The sequence below is a fragment of the Ascaphus truei genome, chromosome 4 (assembly GCF_040206685.1).
Source record: "Ascaphus truei isolate aAscTru1 chromosome 4, aAscTru1.hap1, whole genome shotgun sequence".
Taxonomy (NCBI): domain Eukaryota; kingdom Metazoa; phylum Chordata; class Amphibia; order Anura; family Ascaphidae; genus Ascaphus; species Ascaphus truei.
Window position 1 is genome coordinate 47,851,656 of NC_134486.1, and position 24,221 is coordinate 47,875,876.

At 40.1% G+C, this 24,221-nt stretch overlaps 1 protein-coding gene across 8 annotated transcripts in view; it reads right to left on the reverse strand.

Annotated features, from left to right (window-relative positions):
• SYT14 (synaptotagmin 14) overlaps positions 1–24,221 on the reverse strand; it is a 201,744-nt gene that overhangs the window by 116,739 nt on the left and 60,784 nt on the right. For 5 of the 8 annotated variants that reach the window (XM_075595718.1, XM_075595723.1, XM_075595722.1 and 2 more), the window contains 2 exons: positions 20,394–20,546; positions 12,799–12,993 (listed from right to left, as the gene is read on the reverse strand). In XM_075595718.1, the coding sequence (XP_075451833.1) occupies positions 12,799–12,993; positions 20,394–20,546 (348 nt within the window). Of the gene's footprint in view, positions 1–12,798; positions 12,994–15,155; positions 16,602–17,092; positions 17,102–17,786; positions 17,802–20,393; positions 20,547–24,221 lie in introns of those variants that run through there. The other 3 variants (XM_075595717.1, XM_075595716.1, XM_075595724.1) reach the window with 2 other exon arrangements.

Genomic DNA, 24,221 nt, shown 5'->3' on the forward strand with positions numbered 1-24,221 from the left:
CTACAGCTAGATTAACATTTGGGATCCCTGGTTGATCAAATTAGGATACCCAGGGCATGCAGCGATCCTCCTCACCTTGTGAAGACCTCATCAGATGCATTGAAAAAAAATGCTCCGATAAAACTAACGTGGACTTGCTAAAATAAGACTGAAGCTCTTCAGCGACTCCTTGTACCCGCAAAATTATTTGTACATCGTTGAGCACATTGTCAGCACAAGCTTAAAAACAGTTCACTCTAAATCATTTTTATAGAGAGATGCCTACAGAACCGTTATAGGTTAATAGTAGATTACTAGATTTCAAGCCATCTCAATGAAAATATTATTTGTACTACACAAAAACAGGTACAACACATTCCAACCACACAATAAACATAAAAATAAACATTAGCAGGATGCTTAATAAATGATGTAATTAAACCCTGATCATATTTTGTTTTACACACTTTAAAGGATCAAACATATCGCCTACAGTTCTGCTTTGTTTCCTTTTATGTTCGGAATATCTCCTGCATGTAACACAGGTCCTTATCTTACTATGTATTCAAATGGCAAAGAAATCAATTGCTTTGTAGCGAAATATACAAGGAATGGCTTTTGTATTTCTCTGCTTCCACTACAAATCAGTATAAACAACAATATGCAGCAAATGTCAAATTGTCTTCCATCAAAACTAAGAAAGTTGTACATGGCCATCTAGAGGAGTAACTCGGCAAATGCTTCCCTACTGTACATTGCATCTCAAACATATGGCAGAAGTGAATGCTTCCAGTGCATTTAAAGGTGCAAATCCAGCTGCTTGTGTGGTGCCCACAAATATTAAAGGAAAAGATAACGGAGTCCCAGCATCAAACATTCCATTAAAAACGGTGCGCTGTCCTAAGACAACGTATAGCGCCATAACTTACAGACCATTTATTAAAAGCTGTCTAATAGTATAGAAATGCTTGGAGTATATAGGCCGTTCTGTGTCCTTGCCATATTTACACTAAGCGGGTCCAAACAATTAGATGCCATACAGCCACGCCACGAGTGCTCTGGTGGACACGTGCACTTTCTTTGTTTTAAGATCAGAAGAGTTTTTTTTTTAATGATAATATTTTTTAAACGATTCTTCTTTTGAGCGATCTCCCTTTCCGCAGGTATAGGGGTGAGAGTAGTAAATTACAATTACATTTTATTGCTAGAATGGCTTGACGTGAATTCACTGCTGTGGACCCCGCAGCCAGTGGAAACGGTTAATTAAAATAAAGACTGTTGAAACAGCCACAGATAGCTACTCTTAGAATGTGTGATTCCACTCTGATCAAACCTCTGATATAGTATGTGCATTGTGATGTGCTCAAGCAGAAGGTGTTTGAGGGGAGGTACATAGGACCCAGCATCTTCCAGCGTGTGATCCCTTCCCTCTCACCTGAGCCCTAATTAATGAGCTGCAATGTAAAAATGCAGCACAGACAGTTACCTGAGCTGCTGCTGTGTTGATCTGAAGGCACATACACAGACAGCTCTGTGAGACACTACAAGGGGAGCTGCTGCCTGTCCACAGGTAAAGGGTGCAAGATGGGGAAAGAGCTTAACCTTCCCATGGTTAGTAAGCAACTAAGATGTATTAGTCAGCACTCCCAAAGTGGAGTTGTATGTATGTATGTATGTATGTATGTATGTCTTTATATAGCGTCATTAATGTACATAGCGCTTCACAGCAGTAATACATGTGACATAATATAAATAACAAATAATACAAATAACAGATCATGGGAATAAGTGCTTCAGACATAAAAGTAACATTTAGGAAAAGAAATCCCTGCTCCGAAGAGCTTACAGTCTAATTAGTAGGAGGAACATACAGATACAGTAAGAGGGCATACTAGTAAGTGTGTCTGCAAGGGGCCAAGCTTTATGTATCAGGTGTATAGTGTTAGCCACAGTGCTATTCATATGCTTCTTTAAGCAGGTGTGTTTTAAGGTGGGTCTTAAAGGTGGATAGAGAGGGTGCTAGTCGGGTATTGAGGGGAAGAAACCGCCCACTAGGTTCCTTGAGACTTAGCACAGGTTAGTGAATATAGGCCAATTTGTAGTAGAAACATGTATTTCAATTATTCTGTTGTTACTTGTTGACGTGTAGGTTTGTTTGTTCTTTACATCTTGTAGAAGTTAAAACATTATCAACCTCACAATGTATTTTTTCTCTTGCAAGAGTTACTGTATGCGAGGTTGAAAATAGCTGCTAAAATACACCGCTTTTGTTAAATTATTAACTTTTTAAAGGGCAAAAACAATGTTGGCAAATACAAAAATATTGTAAAATAGCTTAAGGAGATGGAGAGAGATTTCTGAGGTTTAGCTGCAGTTCAACCCTTCTTTTCCCATTTTCTACTGAATTTTACACTAAAAAAAACCAGTGGGTGAAGGGCAGAGGGGAAGGGGATTCCAGGGGTGTGGGGCAGCCAGTGAGAAAGGTTTAAGGCGGGAGAGGGCTTTAAATACAAAGGGGGTAGAAAGAAGACATCCTTGAGCGGAACGCAAGTCGGGATGATGCATAGCGAGAAATTAGGTCTGAGATGTAAGGAGGGGCAGAAGAGTGTAAAGCTTTAAAAGTGAGGAGAGAGAGGTGCATGCGCGACAGCTGAGTGAATGGATGCTTGAAGTGTGAGCTCCGTTCCTACCGGCCCTAATTAAGCTAATTATCGGCATCTGAACCATACATACAAAGGAGACGAACTAAAATATAGGTATCGGAAACCCGCTGGGTGCCTACCAGAGAAAATCCTCCTTCGTGTTAACAAATTATTTCATGAAAAGCGATATGGCGCAAGCGGGAGGCTCCAGAGGGCCAACCCCACCGGATTGTTTCGAATCCGGAGACAGATCGGAAGATAGGAGCGATAAAAGAGATCAACATCTAGTGACCAGATGTGACCTGAAGGAGTTTTGCGGGGAAATAAAATCCCTTTTTCAGATGGAACTGGCAGAACTACGAAAGGACATTAATGGCATTGGAGACAGAACGGACACGATAGAAAAACGTTTAGACTCCACCATTAAAGCCCTATAAAGAAATGAAAAAACAACTGCCCACCTCAAATCTCTAATATCTGACCTGGCTGACAAGCAGGAAGATACAGAAAACAGAGACAAGCGCAATAATATAAGGCTGCGAGGGGTCCCGGGGCCATTACAGACCCTGAAAAGTTTGTAACAAAATGGCTGGCACACATGCTACCAGACAGATAAGAATTAGATCTGCAACTAGACCGTTGCCACAGGGCACTTCAATCTAAACCGCAGCCAGGAGACCCCCCCCAGGGACATCATAATGTGCTTTCACTATTTTCGAGTAAAAGACGCACTCTGCCAGATTATTAGAGCTACAAATTCCATAGAGTATGAGGGGATCTTGTTGTTGATGTTCCAGGATCTATCCCCCATCACGCTCTCTAAAAGAAAAAATCTTTCTCCTATTCCTAAAACTTTTCTAGACGATGGGATCCGATACCGTTGGATCTTCCCCTTCGGTCTCCTGGTAATGAAGAACAGTGCAGCAACTTCCCTAAGACACCTGGAGGATGGGGATGCGTTCCTCCAAAAACTTGGCCTAAAGTCCAGCTTTACTAGCCCCACTAACCTTTTGTCCAGAGAGGAGTCCTCTCCCGATCCGGCGTGGAAGGAAATGAGAGCTGCAGTGCGAGATCCGAGGGATAAGCCAGCTAATTGATACCAAGTAAGCACTTAAAGGGGTCACATTTTGCAAGTTCGTTTATGTTACTGAGTTAAAAGTTGCAATACCTCTCCTAGGCACGGTGGCACAAAGAGCGGCGGCCATCTTTGATTCTAACAGTCTCCCTGACGGCCGAGATTAACGGGATCCTGCCTAACAACAGCGGAACAACGGAGACTGAATCGCCATCAGAGGTCCCTCAAGACAGAGAAGTCTCATCGGCAGTCATGGTGAAAGCGGCGGCATTCTCGAAAGGAACCGGCCTGTGGAAGAGGCGATTGGGTGGTGGGCGGGGAGCGGGGTTTGGCTTCGGGGGTACCCCAGATGGGGGAAGATGTGCAACAGCCCTGCGACAACACACAAGGCAGATAAATTATAAAACCGAGTGAGCCTACGGCAAATTTAAGAATTGGCTCGACAGCTGCAAAGGACAGGGGGTGGGGGGGGGGGGGTCGAGAGGGGGCTCGGTCTGGAACTGTAGAGGGAACTGATACTCACCCTGCTGGAACTTTCATCTGAAGGGAGGTATGGGGGCTACGGTGCAGCAAACTCTGGAGGGCCCCATGACTGTCTTAGGGCTCTGTTGTTTAAACGTGACGGAGGAGTCACCGTCTTGCCGCAGGGTGAAGAGCGGGGGGGGGGGGGGGGAATTGGACCTGGAATCACACTATATACTCAATCTGATGCTTCGGGCCTACTATCGATCCTGGGCTGTGCCCCGCTGTCTTCAGGAAGATAAACTTAAGAGATAGGGAACTTAGGAGTCAAAATAAGGTCACCGGATGGTGATATGAGGCCAACACACATTTAAGACCCCCCCCATAGAGACATAGACGAACATAAAGAGAGGGAAAAAACTACAAGTCGTAGTGCCTGGACTGTAAGTCTCCAGTTAGAAGGAGTTGAGGGAGAGGTAGTTATGAGACATAGAGAGTTTAATAAGAAATGTAGTCATGACTCTCCAGCGAGAGACGTGAACACACATTGGAATTAAGGGGTTGAGGCCTAAGGACACCCGTGCTACCCTGAGAGCATCATGGGATTCACCCATAGCCGGTCTCCAACAATAGGTTCCCCATAGATACTTAAAGAAGGCCGGGAAGCGGTGAAATTCGGTCAACTGCACATAGCTCTGTATAGATTCTAGGTTAGGGAGAATCAGGAGTGGAGGCTTTCAAATTAGAGGAACCCTAGGCAGTCAAGCACGGGGGTCGGGACGAGTCCTGAAGGGCAGACCCGGGGAGCTGTTACAATACACACTGGGAGTTTGCATATATGCATTCTAGATAATAGATTAGACTGGGACACGGAAGTCGAAAAATATACACGGAAGGCCCTCATACTGGACCAAGTTATTAAAGTTTTGTTGTTCATTCTTTAATCCTATATAAAATGCAGTATTATATTATACTGACATATGTATATTGATGTGCCGGAGGTAGGAACACTCCGGCTGTCTGCCTGTACCTCGAGGTGGGGGACCTGGAGGCTACCCAGGCGCTCTATCAAGACCCATGGGCCTCTGAGATCAGAGTCCATTCGGATCACTGGACACCTCTTTTGGGTGTACCAGGTGTCAGTCCCATCCCATGGGCAAGAGAACCAGTTTCGTCGCAGACCAAATTTGGTTCTCCCAAATCACTACTGAGAGTTAGTAGGTCTGACGAGCTGAGATGGCAGTAACTATAATATCACAGAATGTAAAACGTCTAAATAACCCAGGGAAAAGGCGTGTAGCACTAGCAAAATATAACAGAAGACATGCAGCTATAGTTATGCTGCAAGAGACGCACTTTAGTAATAAAAGCTTCCCTAAATACAGTACATTGACAAATAATTCAGGCAGTTCTATTTATCTTCTGCTAACAAAAACAAAAAAGAGGGGTGGCGTTACTTTTCCACAATAGATTCCCATTTCTGGTAGACTTGATAAAGAAAGATAGAGAGGGTAGATATTTGATACTGACAGGAACGGTCAATAGTCAACCCTTAACAGTAGCTACCATTTACGCTCCCTGTGAGCATAACCCATCCTTTACTTCAGTATTCAACACCCTAAATAAATTGGCAAAGGGATATTTAATAGTCGCAGGTGACTTTAACGTAGCCTTGAATCCTTGGCTAGATAGATCAGGCCCCCATAGAGTTAACAGAAGAGATAGCTCGGCCACACTGACCACAGGTCTACAGGAGAACCACCTAGTGGATATTTGGAGAGTGCTCCATCCCTTTGAAAGATATTACACATTCTTCTCTCATCCTCACGCAACTTATAGCAGAATTGATTACTTCTTCATATCAAGCAGACTGGTCCCGAAGATCTCCCATGCTGGGATCCATGATATTTCATGGTCAGATCACGTGCCAATTGAGCCAAAGTGCACCCAATTTAACCTAGACAGACCAGGAGCAAACTGGAAACTCAATGAATCTATCCTGAAAATCCCAGAAATATCTCAACCAGTAGATTGATCAGTAGACCAATTTTTTAGATTAAACAAAAGGTATCGTTGACTCGCATTTGACATTAAGGGAAGCAAACAAATAAACATTATGAGGTACTCTAATTTAGTATTGCGGCCAAAAGAAAATGAGAAAGAAATTCAAAAATCATACTCTTACAAGCTGAACTAAAAGACCTCTCAAATAAACATAAACAAAGTGCCAACCCAGATACCCTTCAACAATTCAAGGATGACAAAATTGAGTTAAACTTACTATTAACCTCCCAGGCTGATAACTCTCTGAGTTGGTCAAAAAGGCAGTTTTTTGAGAAAGCAAACAAGCAAGATAACATGCTAGCGAATAATTTGAGAAATAAACGCCCAAATTACAACATTAAGGCTATAAGATTAAAATCGGGAGCCTCCACAGCTAATCCAAAATGAATAGTAGAAGAATTTAAAAGATTCGACGAAGACTTATATAATTGAGAGAATGTGGCACATAACGTTAACACAAAACGGGCTGCGCTGAATTTCCTGACAAGCTCAAGCCTACCAAAATGGAACAGTTGGGAGCAAGAATCATTGGGGAAAGATTTTACTTTGGAAGAACTCACTCAAGTAATTAAGGCCCTGGGTCCAGATGGTTTTTCAAATCTATACTACAAAAAATATATTAAACTCCTGGCCCCATTTCTCCTCCGTATATTTAACGCAGTACTGGCGGGGACCCCTTTCCCAGATCACATGCTCCAGGATTCCATTTCCATAATTTATAAACAAGGAAAAGATCCTTTAGACTGTAAAAGCTACAGGTCAATCTCCCTCATAAATTAAGTTCCTGGCGCCCATCATTTCCATCTTTGCCACCTCATCGCCCAGCCGCATGATTCCAGCACCCTGAAGAAGGGAGAGTAGCCAATGATATAGACACTGATGCAACTCCCTAGGAGCCGGGCAGGTAGGGTTACATTCATATACAGGCATACCCCAGTTTAAGGACACTCAATTTAAGTACACTCACGAGTAAGTACACATCGCCCAATAGGCAAACGGAAGCTCGCGCATGCGCCTGTCAGCACGTCCTGAACAGCAATACCGGCTCCCTACATGCACCGATCTGTGCGCAAGCGAGGAGACTATAGAGCCTGTTACACATGCGTTATTTACATCAGTTATGCACGTATATGACGATTGCAGTACAGTACATGCATCGATAAGTGGAAAAAAGGGAACGCTTCACTTTAAGTACCTTTTCGCTTTACATACATGCGCCGGTCCCATTGCGTACGTTAATGCGGGGTATGCCTGTAAAAAGTATTGAGGGAAGCAGACAGTGTCCTGTGTAAAGTGAAAGCACAAAGGCGGCCCGGGAAGTTACATAACTTCTCAAATTCTCTTAACAGTATCTAATTCTTTATGGGAAAACAAAAAAGTGAGCTGGATCTTTCCTTTTTATGTAGAAGGTTCTCTAGGACAGCTTCACAAATTCAAGCTTTCAAATCTCCCATCCACTGCCAAATGTGATCAGCATTTCTCATTGAATATTTCCTTAGCCCAAAAGAACGATCATCAAAAATGCTGCCATGTTAAGATCCCAGGGTGCACCCAAAATAGGAAAACTATTCTTTATTTATTAACTTTTCTATAGGCTACCAAGTTACATACAGTACTAGTTATTATTCCTATTCATTTGGATCATCTAATATTTATGTGCTTCTGCACTTCAACCTACTTTGCACAACGAAGTTGATGCGATTACTTTTAATTCTAAACTGCATTAGCCTTACTGTAAGTCTGCTAAAGAAGCGACTGCAGATTTGTTTTATTCCAGTAAAAAGTCATTTTTTGCAGATACTGTAATTATACCTGTTATTACACGTACAACATATTATTCATTTACTATCCTTACAACTGGATTGCAAAAAGATAGCTATTAGCTGTATAACAGTGGTGTACAGTATATAACATACCTGTACTGTACTCCGTAATCTGGCCTACCTCAAACTATTTGCTGCATAAAGTAACAAAAAGAGACACTATAAGAGCTTTACTAAACTGAACTAAGCAAAAAAAATGATATTGTTACCTTATTTTCTATTTTATTTGAGTCATTTAGCTATGAATAAAGTTTCCATTTGTGATCATTTTTTATAGTGTGCCAGTTATCAGTTCAGGATAAAAGTGGGTATAAACCCACACGAGAAGCTTTATTTAAAAAAAATTGTACTGAAAAAAGATTAGAAAAAGATATTTCATTGCACACATTTATTGGAAGGTTTTAGTTTTTAGAACATATTTATCTTTCATTATTTAATATCATATTGAGGAATTTATTGGCTAGCACAACTTTCTTCAGGGCAAATGATCCATCTAGCGCAGTACATTTCTCTTTATGAACACACAGTATGCTCTGATCTTGGAGGTTATTTCCTCAGCATTCAGTTGTTAAATATACACCACCAACATTTCCTTGTTTTCTTTTTAAATTTCTCCTCTGTTATATCTGCTTCACCTCTCTCTGGTATATCTGCTTCACCTCTCTCTGGCATATCTGCTTCACCTGACCCTAGATCTGTAGAATTTGAAACTGAACTTTCTGATACTTCCGTCAACTGGTCAAGAATGTTCTTTCCTGTAGTTGATGCAAACATGTAACATGTCATTTAGTCACAATTTTGAATGACTTACATTTTCTATAAACTATATAGCTATTATTACTTTTCTGTAATCTCATTTTGTATACCACCAATAATTTTTTTTTAAATGGTACAGATTATTGGGACTACTCATTCAACTGCGTGTTGCCGTGCGAAGATTCACATTTTCATATGGAAACACATCTTGCTGTATTCATTAAATTGTTCTCACATGTTCAGAAACTGCAATTTAGGTGGCGATTTGGCTCCAGCTGTGCAAGTCCTTGTGGTATGCATCTGAAGAAATCACGCAACATTAGGTATTCACATGATATTCAATAAGCTGCAAGATTGCATTCACAGGGAAATGATCGCCCAGGGATCTTGCCTCCCTCAGACAGACACACATTTGCATTTTACAGAGATAGTAAGGCAGTCTATTATAGAAATCTCCCTCCAAACTACCGACTTACTGTATTCAATTTGGGATGAGAATCAAATAGTTGAAATGGTTGCATACTTTTCCACATACCATGCCTATCTTTGCATATATAATTTTTCTTTGACAACATCTCAGTCTGAGTTGAATAGAACGTATTTTTATGGAATATAAAGGCCTACAGCCACAAAAGGGTGCTACGCTAGAACATGCCTTTATTCCCATTCATTTGAATGGGAGTAAGAGTGTGCTAAAGCTTAGGCCTTGCCCCCGCTGCCTACTACAGCGTCCGCTGTGGCGGACGCTGCGCACACGAGAGCCCTCCCCGCAATGGCGCCGGGCCCGCTGCGAGGGGGGGCCGCAGCGCTTGTGCGAGAGCTACTCCTGCTCTCAATAGAATTGAGAGCAGGAACTCGCGTCGAGCGGCTAGGCACGCCCCCCGGTGATTCAGCCAATGAGGGCAAACCTGCCGGGTGACGTCATGGCCGCGCCCCCGTCACTCCTCCGCCACGCCCCCCCGGTCTCTCCTCCTGCAGTGAGCTGCAGACCGGGGAATCGGCTGAACACGCCGCCAAAAGCACGGGCGCGCGTTACAGCGGAGAGACCGGGGCCTTAGCCTTAGCACCCTTTTGTAGGTATGGGTCAAAGAGATCTCACTATAATGGACGGTCGCTCACTTTGATAAATGGATCTCGGTGTGTGATCTAAAGAGCAGTTTGGTTATATAGAACAAAATTAGGGACAAGAGAGGAGTCACAGATGTGTGATGCATCAAGATAAAAATGTCTTTAAAATTTATCAAGCCGGAGATGGTGAAAATCTATTTGGTGGACAGTCCCGTGTAAAATGTGAGGTACTTGATTACCATGTTTATTGTATTTAGTGTAAAAGTACACAAAGCAAAGAAAGAAAGCGGGATATGCAATCATCTTTACAATACCCTTATGGCATCCAGGAACCATCACAGTGGCCAACACTCACATTCCCAGAACGTCATAAGGTTTTAGATCAGATCAGTGGGAGCCAGGGCTGTGTTTTAAATAGAAGAGCTATTTCTGTTCCATTTCTCATGTTGGCTGAAGGGATCAGGATGTGTGATTGCTGCAATGGCACAGACATGAACTTGAAGCCAAAATGTCCATGGCACTCTCATACCTGTACATTTGCCAATGAAATGATTGAGACAAACTCTACAGAAGAAGAATTCATAGGCTAGGCATGAGTATGTCTACTAACCAGGGCCTCTTAAAGCAGCAACACTCCCCCAATCAAGTATTTTTTTGCTTTCTACCCATTTGAACCAAGGGGCCCCCCTAGACCTGAACTGCGGCACTCAAACTCCAGGGACCCCCGATTGCAAGATTAAATGTCAAAATGTTTACTTGTGTCAGTACGTGAAAGGTAAAACAAAGATGGCAGAGGAGTCACCCAATCACAAGCAGCAATGTCATCTGACAATGTCACTGTTTTCTACTGGCTGCCAGAGTGAGGATGACTCCAGTGGCCATACGGTTTCTTCCGGACAAGGATTCTTGTAACAAATATTACAATTAAATATCTAAGGAACCAGGGGTCCCTGTGGCTTGGAGTACAGCAGTCACCGGGCAGACGGAAGAAATCGTCCAGCAACAACATCAGGAATATTGATAAATTACCACTCGTAACATGCTCTAATGTTTATCATCTTGTTCTTAAAACAAGATAACCCTGCACTTTCAGAACAACTGAAATGAAATCACACAGCTCTTTTCCACCAAATCATGACAACAGCTGTGAATCCCAGTAAATAATGGAAATATTCAGATCTTTCAGTGGGAATAAAATCATTCCATCCCTGAGACTCAATTCCAATGATGTACGAGATTATTATTGATGGGTAACATAGAAGATGAAGCCACTGGTTATATTTAAGCAATAATATATCTTCTTCTTACTATTCCCAAAGAATGGACAGCAATGAAGCCATCGTTCCTTAGAGGTTTACGCCACAGGGAATCTTCCCTCCTCTGCTGCTTCTTACCAGTTCTTTCCATGAATTCAATAATATATCCCTAGGACCTTTTGGACATTTTTAAAACACAGACAAGTACTATTCTTAAAGCAAACAAATAATTGGTCCAGGACGAAAGTTAAATTTGGGGAGACATGAGCAGCTGAAACACCCCAGATGCTGCAGAACGTCACTCCCCATAATGCCTTGTGGAGCGCTATGCAAGAAATTATGGGGCGTGCCTTCAGAAAGCAGTGCGGTGATTGACGGCTCTGTTTCAGAAGATGTTCCGCAGCAGACGCAGTCCTTCCTGCGCCGGCCCGTATGGTGGACGAGTTGCCTCCTGCGGTGGACCAGTGCAGGTAAGCGACATTTTTCCAGCCCTGCATATAACAATTAAAACATTAACAAATATTGACTTACCCTTCTGTAAACTTGATGTTACTGAGCCCTTCATGTTTTGTAAGAAAGTCTTCTCACAAGGAAATGCAAGTGTGATTATTTAGTGCCAAGTGTTTATTTACTCTGTAGCAGAAGTAAATGAAACCCGTAGGTCATACACAAGTGCAGTAAGTTCAGTACAGTGGTTGAAAAAACTCTATAGCAAATAGCTCTCTCCCCACTTTACTGACATATCCAGATATACACAGCAGAATTGATCATGTCTAAATAAAATGCTTGATCTAATCAGGAATAAGTTACATTCACTGTGCAGAATATTAATGGAACGACATTGCAGCAGCAGTAGTGATTGGGCAAATATAGTCAAAGATATCAATAATCCCTGGGATAGACTGAGAATCAAGGGAACTGTTCAGAGGTAATAAGTACAGTTTAATGTAAATGTTTGAGAGTATATCAGTTTGTAACAGTTAGGGAAGATTAACATAATTGGTGGGCCAAATATTCCTATAAGTAATCACTCATCTAGGTTTCTAGCTAAATCTAGCTAGTCTTACTATATCCCTCAGCAGATTCGTGATGTATTGCCGTATAGTGGTATTAAATTTAATGAGATGTAAAAAACAAAGGCAGCTCTGGTTTACATTTTTACAGATATCAGGCCATAGTTACAGAGAGGCGCTACTCTATGAGACAGCTTCTGGTGCCAGAATCCCACTTCAATGGACTGCATGGTATATTCTGGAGTGTAAAACAGATATATATTCACCACGCTTCTCCGTGTAAGGAGCATGCTACTGGTGAAAGGATTGGCCATACGTATGTGAAAAAACAGAAAGTGAATCCCTGCGCTTCTCCCATTGGGATAGCAATAAATGGGGAAATAAATATACATAGTGGAAACTAAATCTGTAAGACAAAGGAGACTTTTGGTTACATATTCTGGAGTGTGAATGTTTTATGGAATAATACTGCTTCGTAAACAGGCCCATCATGTAAATCATGATGATGTAAAAGTCCATTGGGCACAATACCACTAACCCGTAGTGTGGCTAACATGCTGCTGAATTTGGGGAAAAAGCAATGCAACATATATTGCGGAGATACAACGTTTCTAACTTTACTAGAAAACAAAGTAGAAGGTATAAATGATTATCTCTTACCTTCATCTGCAGAGACCTCACTGCTATAGCCATCATACTCTGCGGACAAGGGGCTGTACTTCTGTCTGGTCTCCCACATGTAATTTTGTTGCCTGTCTGAAGAAGGCCGGGTGCCATGTAACCGAGTCATTGCTCTGTGGTATTTACCCAGGACTTCATCTTCACTTTCTGATGATGAACCGTGTAGGTCTCGGCCTATTTGAAACAGACAGATATACTTCTAAAATAAAGCACAGTACATAATAAATGTATATGAACTCCCTAATATTAACTACTAGAACCCGATTTATGATAATAATACATGGGGATAAATTCATGAAAAGGGTGATGTTTCTGACTTCTGCATTTAACATAATCTCTTTGATAATACAATAAAAATAAGTTATAATAGAATAATGTGGTACGTACAGCAAGTCATCAAATTTCCTACTGTATAAAAACCAAAACTACCATTTAAAACATGTATTAATATTGTTTATAAATATATCATTCATGTACTGTACTCTTTATTTTTTAGTTTTCATAGTCTGATATGGGTTTTCTTTCCTTAATTCCTGTACATGGTCTGAAAGATCCCCTTAAGAAATGGTCCTTGTTATCCAGCAGAAGATACAGTGAAGTATCTTGGACATTCCAAATATAGACAGTAGGTTCCCTTTTCCATCCCAAAGGCAGTCACCGTTTTATCATTATTATAAATATTGCATCAGTTTACCAAGCAGATGTAGGTACGTTCCATCGAAGTACAAAGATATAAGCTTAAAAAGGTAGATTTGTCTTTATGGACTACGTTTTTAATTCAAATGATGTATTATTGATAACACATAGGATAATCAACATTGTATCCTCAACAAATTAGCCTCAAGAGCAATTCATTGTATGTCCATACAGCAACAAAGTTGATAAAATTAGGACAAAATAGCATTTATTGACAGTTGACATTGTATCCCATCACTTAAATGGGGACTTGTGCTGTGGTAAGATGACTGCAAACAAATACCGTGTACTGCACTTTGATCTTTGTTAGCTACAGTATCAGGTGATAACATTTGCAGGTCTATCTGTAAATCTCTTAGACTTTGTGTTTTGACATTAAAATGTTTATTCATTTCCACGGCAATATCATTTTGTTCTATTATGCCATTCTTGACATCTAGAAATATGGGAAATGCTTGTGTAGAAAATGTAAGCAAAGGTTTACTTTGAGCACAGATTCTAATTATATATTCAGGTGTATCTACCAATTTAAGCATGTGTGTAATTTCCCCCAATTTTATAATGGCAGATATACCTGCAAGAAACTTTCGTCAAATACTGAAGGGTATGATGAGTAATACTGTATATGCCCCATGTTGATTAATTAGCAAGCCTCTCAGGTTGTGATACATTATATTGGATAAACATTTAAGGGCTGATTCATAACTGTCATGTTACTGTTTACTTTCAAGTACTTCTGCTAGAATAAAAAAAACTCTTACTGGCCACTATTCAGTACGATTGGGGAGCTTGGAATGGACCCGTACTCTTCCTTAGCACTGGCAAGACATTCACGGCATATCAAATAATATTTAGTAATCATCTGGTTGCACATGTTTAAACAACTTTATTTTGTCTTAAAGCAATAAAGACAGGCAAGGGACATAAATTAAAAATGTTTCACTGATTTGTTGGTGCTCTCAAAAAGACGGAAGGAATAGGAATTTTAAAGGGAACCCTATGCAAATACAGTTACCTCTAGACCAGCATCGATTGTCACAGTTTGCCAAGCATATTCAAATAATTACATGTGGGTGGATAACTATTATGGTCCAGATGCAACATCAATTAATATTATTCATGTGGCCAATGGTTTAACAGCAAAGAAAAACTTTAAGGCCAATATTTACTTAACAGTCTTCTGCCATAAGACACTTTCTGGCGCTGGAGGACTAATTACAGCCCAAATGACCTCTTAGGCTCATAATTACGAAGTCTTTAGTAATAAGCAAATAGATGGCTCATGTTTCTCAGATGAATACAAACAATATCCACAAACAAAAACAAGGAAAAGAAGTCATGCAGAAAAACAGTCAGAAATGAGTGAAATAGATTCTTCTTCTTTTTTTTTTTTCATCTCTACAATTTTTAAAATTCTATATTTAAAGTGATATTCTTTTTGCATGACTAAAAAGTATATTTGAAATTAAGGCATGTACCTAAAAAATATCAACATAACATCATGTAAGTCATTATACTCCATTTTTAAAAACAATTTAAACCAAGTCAAGTTACAGAAGACGAAGAGTCAGCGTAAAGAAAATGTTGAGGAAAAGATGGAAAGTACTCTGCACAGCAACGCAGGATGAAGGCTTCTTTACCTTTCGTTCTTTCCTTGTCTAGTTCTTCTGAAACCTGGATGTGTTTGTCCTTATTCTTGGATATAGATCTTTCCTTAGCCATACTTCCTTCAATTGGTGTAGATGCATCTGATGTATTTGCTTCATTTGTCAATATGCGTTCTCCTAGATCTTTCGAATGGTTTTTTGGTTTCTTAGATTGGGTGCTCTTCACATCAACATGGTCATTGTCCATCATCTTAGAACTTTGAAGCCTATGTTTCCTTACGTCATTCGCTTTCTCTTCTAAACTATTTACTGCACCAGACGGAAGTGGTTCATTAAGGTCTTTGTTATTTCTTGGTGACCTTTGTCTGACTTTTTTTGCCACTTGATCCTTAACATGATTTGGTGTTTTGTGTGACCTAGTATCTTGATCCCTGGATTTATGGTCAGTTGTTTTATGTGGCATGTTCTTGGATTTTTCCCTTTTTTCTGTTAGACCACTAGATTTTTGACCACATTCGTTAATATTGTTGAAGCTATTTCCGTTTTTTGTCTGGTTGGTTCTGACATCTTGATCTTTCATCTCTTCTGAACGGTGAGGCCGGCCTCTTTTGTCTTCGAGTGCATCAGATCGGATATTGCTATTCGAGTCAGAGAAGCTTCCTGCTTCTTGCGGTTGTGTGGACGAATTGCAACCCTTTAGGTTGTCAACATCACTGGAATGTTCTGCGGGTGCATTCTTTTTTTGTTTTTTCTCTCTCCTCGGATCTGATGACCTATGATACGGTTTATCAGAATTTAAAGTATTAGAACAATCTGCATTTATGTCCACTGCTGTTGAACGCATATTCTTTCCATTGTTCTCTTTGGAAGCATCTTGTGATACAGGTTGTTCTTCTTTTATGCTAGGAGCTTTCTCTTCCGAAGCGGTCAAATTTTCCTCCTCCCCGGCACGCAAACCTTGCATCATGCTTGTCACCTGCTCAGTGACAGTATCAGCCACACTGTAACTGACCTCTTCAACAACGCTGGTGAGGCCATCTACTGCACTGCTTAGAGTGTCAACAATAGAGGACATGGAGGGAAGACTCAAGTTTTGCTGGAAACTCTTAAAAAATGCCATTACGAACAGCTTCTTTTTTTATCTTCTAATCTTGGTGCTATGGATATAGTTTTGTTGAACTTTATGACCTGGAGATTTTAAATCAATTTACATTGAAAAACTCCCTTAATATAGACTGCGGGATCTTTTCTTTTAAAAATGTTTCCTTTTGTAATCCACATATCCATTGACTGATTATTTTGGGAGCACAAAATTGGCTCTGTACTCATCGGATTTTATACGAGCATTGTGCCATTTTCAAAAAAGAAATACATAGCACAAAAGTTGAGAAGTCACTTGTACTGTTATTATGTGGACAAACAGAACAGAAAAAATGCAAAAATTCTATATAAATATGAATCAAATTGAGTGCTTTTAATTAGACTTACAATACCATCACCGGGACAAATTATGGCTTGAAATCAATGTGATTTTTGTTTTAATTCAGCAGTAGGTTTTAACAATTTACCTGTAAAAGAAAAATGTCAAATGTATTTGCAGCAAGTATTTACACTTAAAATATGACAGACATGTTAATTTGATGTTCTAAAACAATAAGCAAATGCAAAAGTAAAACTGTCAAACTAGCCTTTTAACACCACAGTATTATAGAAGGTAATATTAAGATAAGATTAAAGCACTTGATTTAGCTACCTCTACCCATTTCATATTTGGGTCTTAGACCTTCTTCACATTGTATTGCACCACCTTCAACAAGTAAGGCTGCGCTTATAGAGCCGGCGACAGTGATGCGACGTCGCGGCAAAACAAATTCATTGCCGCCGTCACGTGCGCTTATAGTAAGCACGACGCGACGGAGCGACGGTTTGGTCGCGATCGCTGGAAGTCATCACTATTTGATTTTTCCAACGACCGTAGCCTGTCGCGTCGCCGGCACTATAAGTGGAGCCTAAGGAGGAATCATTTCTAGGTCTCCTGAAAATGAGCAAGGTTACACTTATCCATTTTCAATTAAAATAATGAGCTTTTTATCAAAGCAATTGAACAAAGACCATTTTGTCCGCCTAGTTCCCACTGAATGACGTGTAATTGGTAGGTTTATGCAATGAGGACTCTGCTTTTTAGCACATGGTACTCTTACAACGTCATGCAAGTGAGTGCTGTGAGCTCATGCTACATCGAGGGTGGGCAACTTCAGTCCTCAAGGGCCACCAACAGGACAGGTTTTCAGGATATCCCTGCTTCAGCACAGGTGGTGCAGTCTTTGACTGAGCCACCTGCGCTGAAGCAGGGATATCCTGAAAGCCTGACCTGTTGGTGGTCCTTGAGCTGCTACAGTGGGGTTAAGTGAATAAAGAACTAGTGAAAGGAAGTACAGTGATGCATTTTTTCAGGGTTTTGTGTTTCAGCCCTTTGGGTGCATCATGATCTAGTTACCACATCATGGGGTCTGGTACATGATTGCGAAGTGCAGGGGGCGCTGTGACACTCTGGTGCTGCGGCCCCTCTGGCACTCAAGAGGGTTAACCCAGTAACATTAAACAATATAACATTGATTTTCACTGAAGCAGTACTTAATGGAAAAGACCTATAAAATGAGCCACTGTTAAATATTTTCTCTTGCTTTCCATAACTGCTCAACAATAAAAACAACACTTTGTTTTACTTTAAATGAACCAGGGGGTCTTCTGTAACTGCCCTGTGGCACTCACAGCTCCGGTGCCTCCCCCACACCCCTTCCCCGATTGCCAAGATATAAAAAAAAATGTATTCTTGTCAGTACTTGCAAGGGAAACTAAAGACGGCTGCGGGGGGTCACCCAATAGGAAACTGCACTGTCATCACACAGCTTTCTATCGCCAGATCGAGGCCGATCCTTGTGGGCAGGCATTATTTTAGGGGAATTAGAAAAAGGTTATATCTCAGGAACCAGGGTGCAACTCTAGCTTGGAATGCTGCAGTTCTGCTCCAAGAGGGACCTTTGTTTTGTTTTATAATATTAAACAAACACAATATGTATGTGCTTTAATTGGTCCTCTATTTTAATCATTAGTTATGCCCAACTTTTATTTAATATACCAATGATTTTATGTTATAAATAAAATATTCAATGTTGTTGACCGTAGTAGATGGAAAAATGTATTTCTGAGACCTATTCTGCAGCGCATGGCTGACTGGTGGGGGGAGCGAGGGAACAGCGCAAGTGGGGGGAGGGGGAGGGGTTGGTAGAAAGGTGTGAAGGGGAGAGCGGGTAAATGGGCAGTGAGTTGCAAGGGAGGGTGGAGCGCTCTTTGACTATGGCCATCCACTTTCATTGTTTACAGTGCAGCTAACTTGTGGCAGATGGGAAGGGGGAGTGTGTGTAACTGTCAGCATGTGTGTGAGTGAATATGTCAGTGAGAGTGTGTTTGTGCACATCAGAGATACACACTACACACACACGACACACGGATCCGCCACCAGAGGGGGTGGAGAAGTGCTGTGACAGCCGGCCCTCCCCGCCCACCCTCTCTGGCTCCTAAGATTATTAGATGTTGTTCACCCCTGGCACATAGCATTTACAAAATGTCCTTATTTTTAAAGTACTATAGGCTAGGTTGCCTACATTACAATAAAAATGGGATTGCTGCAATGGTTTTTAGAATTACTGCTGCATTCACTAAGAATTATTTATTCATAAATGGGTTGGGATATTCATTCTCATTTGCATTACTGAAAATTGCATTAACCCAGAGATAAATAATGCTTCCAATACAAATAAGCATGAACTCATAGAAAAATGATTTAATGCTCACTGGCCATGCAATTGTGGGGGTGCAGGAGGCATCACACTTTTGTACCATAGGGTTATTTAATCCTTTGAGGGCCCTAGGAGCCCCATGAGGTTGAAAGAAATGCTCGTTTTCTTAAGGGAGCTGGCGTTAGGGAAATGAATCCTCCCCTTCCGCTACGTCTTCCATGTCGGAGCAATCACATGACCACGTCAGAGAAGCGGTTACCCCAGATGCTGGAAACAGAAGTGGAGCGGGCTCCACTCCCGTTTCGATCGGGCTGACCACACAATCGTTGGAGTCAGCCCCTAAAAAATATCCCATTATAAAAAACAAATAAAAAACGCAATGTATAAAAAACAAAAACAGATCGCTGGCTTCATGACACAGTAACTCCCTTTGTTGCCAGTTTATATGCCCTACATTCACCCTGGGAAGCCAAGAACAGTAGTTATATCACTGCTGCATATTTTGGGGAAACGGGAGGTTGAACTTATTACGCCGTGCATCCTTTTGCGCAACACCATATAGTGCTAGGACCATGAGGAGCTCCAAACGTGCAAAGTATTACAACTTTCACACAGTGCCGCCAAATTGCACTAGAAGGCATTGCTTTGTAAGAACGGATCTTAGGTGATGCGAGTCTTTAAGGCAGGAGTGCTCCAGTCCTGAAGCCCCCCAAACATTTCAGGTTTTAAGGATATCCCAGCTTCAGCATAGGTGGCTCAATCGGAGGCTCGGTCGAAGACTGGGACAGATTGAGCCACCTGTGCTGAAACAGGGACCGATTGAGCCACTTGTGCTGAAGCAGGGATATCCTGAAAAACTGACCTATTGGGGGGTGGGAGGGCTTGAGGACTGGAGTTGAGCTCCCCTGCCTTAAGTCACCATCTGGCTCTAATGGAATAGCGCCGCTTAGTGAATATGGGCTTTAACGTTTAGGTTAAAACTACATCATTGCCACAGTTTAAAAAACATAATTAAGCAGCCAATTTTAAGAATAAGGTTGCAAATGGTCCTTTGTTTTATTCAGTAAGTGGGGAAGCCAAAAGGAGGGATGATTGTCAACCTTTTGTGCTCAACCTCCCTATAACAGAACCGACAAGTAAAGAAAACTGTATATGGGGGTGATTAGGCTGAACTAAGGGCAATAGAGCTTATATTAAACTTATTACCATTTTAAAAAAACATTTAAAATAATGACATCTGATTCCTTTGAAAGCAACAATAGTTAGCCCAGGGGTGGCCAACTACAGTCTTCAAGGGTCACCAACAGGTCAGGTTTTAAGACTATCCCTGCCTCCGCACAGGTGCCTCAATCAATGACTGGAGTGGGCCACCCCTAAATTAGCCTATCAGACATTCCCCTGTACATACTCGCAGAAATCTCTCCAGTGATAAACAGGCGCACAATGTTACAAGGTTTCTCAGAATCCTTACCTTGAGAATTCTTTGCACCAAATTCAGAACCAACTCCATGGAAGCCTCCAGCTTTCCCGAAACACATTTTCTTGTTAATATAGAGAAAAAGCAACAAGAGGAGTACAATAGACACCCCTACAGCTGAGAGAAATCCCACCGCCTCTGGAGACACTGGAAGAAGAAGAAAAGGGAAAACGACATTCAGTTGGTGAAAACATTAAATAGAAAAATAAGTCATAAGTTTGTTGTGAAACATATTACACATTATCCACTAGGTTTACACTGCTTCCATTACAAGTACAGTGTGTATTGCTCACATGTTATCTTTTTAATTAAAAGGTGCAGTCCCTTGTACTTGGTATATACAAATTTATGTTCCCAGTTCTGGTGTAATGTCAACATAAAACATATTCTGGACACATTTCTAATGCTTCTAAGTGAGCACTGATCACCCCCATTGCATGTTACTGTAGCAACAGGTCACTAGATGAGCAGCAGCACCTGGAGTAAAAATGATCTAATTGCTGTGACAGTTTAATGGGTTAAGTAAACGTGATTGGTGCCTTTAAAAAAGCAGACAAGAATAAGACTTTAAACTTGTATGATACTTAAAGAAGACACCAATTTAGGCCTCTAAAGTTCTGTACACTATAATTTCATGTTTAAAAAAAAGTAGGGCCCCTAAATATTTCTATCACAGCCTACAATGAATATATATATATATATATATACTGAGAGAGAGAGAGAGAGAGAGAGAGAGAGAGAGAGAGAGAGAGAGAGAGAGAGAGAGAGAGAGAGAGAGAGAGAGAGAGAGAGAGAGAGAGAGAGAGAGAGAGAGAGAGAGAGAGACAGAGAGAGAGAGACAGAGAGAGAGAGAGAGAGAGAGAGAGAGAGAGAGAGAGAGAGAGAGAGAGAGAGAGAGAGGAGAGAGAGAGAGAGAGAGAGAGAGACGAGAGAGAGAGAGAGAGAGAGAGAGAGAGTGAGAGAGAGAGAGAGAGAGAGAGAGAGAGAGAGATGATAAAGAGAATTTACCCCACAGATTCACAGAACATTGCGTAAGAACCATAATGTTTCCATTGTAAGTAGATGCTTTGGAAAATATTTACATTCTTTGCATAATCTCTTCTGCAATAAGACTGTTCGTTCAACTTTCATTCAATAGGCAAATTATCAATAATGTTCTTCTTTCACCTTTTATCATTGCTCTTTTTATATAGTAATTATGATGGCGCTATTAGTCGAACAGCTAAAAATAAAGGACAACAATTATCTAATAAAATAAGAATTTCACAGAAAATCACTGAAAATAAAAACCTTCATTTTTCCAAGGCCAACACAAGTACAATTGTGAATTGTGTAAGTGTTAGAATATTTCTATCACAGCTTATTACATTCATAACTTATTGTAAAAAAAAGGTAGACTGCTGTATTAACAATCCCCCTTAACAGCAAAGCTATTACGTAGATTCAATTACAAAACACCATTTAAAATTGAAGAAAGGTTGTTATATGGTTTATTGCTTCACTTTATTGCACACCTGATATGTTATGGTAAGTGTGGCTGTGGTTAAAGCTTTAATCCCTTCTACCTGTTTATTTTTTTAACTGTTTTTTGTTCTACATCATTTGAAGTGGCGGTTCCTCTGGCGTTGGACCAGGTTATTTTAAGCGCTAGGAACCCGTGGATACCTTAAATATGAACATTAATAGTTGCCATGTTTTCTTTTTTGGGGGGAAATCAATATGGCCACCCAGTCAGCCTTATTCCAGTAAAGACATGACATCATAGATATGTGATGTCATATGTTGATCCCAGCAGGTATCTGTTTTTTCTTTCTTTTTTTCTTAATGCCAAATATAAATGTTAATATCTTTGGAAAATGTAAAACATAATGTGGCAATTACAGCTTAAGTGCTAAACAAATTGAAATACCTACACATACATTTTGAAGTGCTTTAAAAGAAAACTCAGTGTAAAAGCCGAGTTAAAATGAGGTCGTTCTGCAGAGGACAGGAGAGGCATAGTTCTTTAAGCCTTCCTTAAACTCTGTCATTATAGAACCTACAGCATGTTCTATGACATACTCTGCCATTAAATGTAATTATGCACTTGGTATTTCAAAACATAGGTTGGCAGACAAAGGCGGAAGTCTCAGAAAACCATTTGTGATAATTACATAGGGTTATGTGTTACGTGGAACTACCAATAAATATGCATAACTGGCTTTTGAAGCACGGACTAAGATTTATACAGCTACTTTAGGTCGAAAAGCTAACATTTCACACCATATGGTTTCTGCATTTATAACGTAACTTAAGTCTTTAGTTCATAGTTTTAGTAGCTGTATTGGTTCTGGAGGAATGTAGATTGGTTGTAGACTGTGATACATTTTAACAGACCCACATGAAAGTTCTTAATAGTTGAAATTATAGCGTACTCAGCTTTTGAAACCTCATAGGTATCTCCTTCAAGATTGATTCTTGCTAAACAGTGTTTGCAAAATTCCTGAACGCCAACATATCTAATTCTTTGTCCTAATGGGTATTTCAGTAAACAATTTCCTGAACAGATATATAAATCGGCCCATGAATACATACAAGAAGATCATGTTCTACATAGAGAAGCAATGCTGCAGATTTGAAGCATGTTCCCAAGTTAGGAATACACTCACCAAGAGCTTTTATAAAAGCAATGCCCAGAGGCTAGAATTAATTTTATATATATTATAATATATATATTATATAATTGCTTCTGTATGTATGTATGGCTAAAAATCTTTGTGGTGTCGAGAATTAACCCCTAATATAACATTAAACCATTAAGTTGACTCACATTGTTTTATTTTATCCCTAAAGCAGCAATTCCTCTAGAAGTCTCTACAAGTCATAGTCATTTTACAAAACACATTGTTTCTAGTGTTAAAAAACATAATCTCAGTATCTTTAGCTTCTGAGGTTGCCAAGGTAACTCATAGACTGCACTGGGCTATGGGGAGAGCATCATTTTAACTTCCCAGAGACTTAATCTATCAAACGCTTAAATGTCTCGAACAAAGCATCAGATTAAAAAAATTTTTTAAATAAAAGCTTTGAAAGGGACAGAATAAATCTCTTCAAAGTAAATAAAAATACAACATTGATCATACTTTTGCTTTAAATTAAGGGACTAATGAATAGGTTAAAAAGTGCAGTATTTTTAGTAACATTATAAATTGCCATTAACTGTAAACACATATCCATGTAACTCTTGCTCTCAGTTTAATGTTCAACTAACTGAAAAGCTTAGCAACAGATACAGGCTTATAATGAACTATAGTTATGCCTAGGTTGCAGTGATCCGTTTTCAATCACAAAACAGGTATTTTAATACTCATAATGTTACTATTTCTTGTTTTAAAAAAAAAAATAGAACGGTATTATAGTATTTCACAACAAAATATAGGACCAGCATGGAAAAGCAATAGTAAAACTTTTTATCAAAAATATTTTACAGGCCAAAGACACCTTTAATATGTACTTAAAAAGCACAGAAATGTTTGCATAGAAATTAAATGCACCAATCAATGCTTACCTTCTCTTACAGTATATTAATGATTGCAACGCAACACAGTAGAAAGTATTGTAACTCTAGCATAGCTCTCACAGGAGTTAAAGAAAGGTCAGACATAAATTCTAAGTAAAATTACTATCTACTTTGCCAAACAATTATTAAGATAACGCAAACGTACAACTTAAAAACAAAATCTTAAATGCGTTACAAGGTAATACTATCTTCTATGTATTCAAAATAAATACAACGCAAAACCAGGTTAACTTGTGACAAATACACGGGGTTTTTTTTCAGCA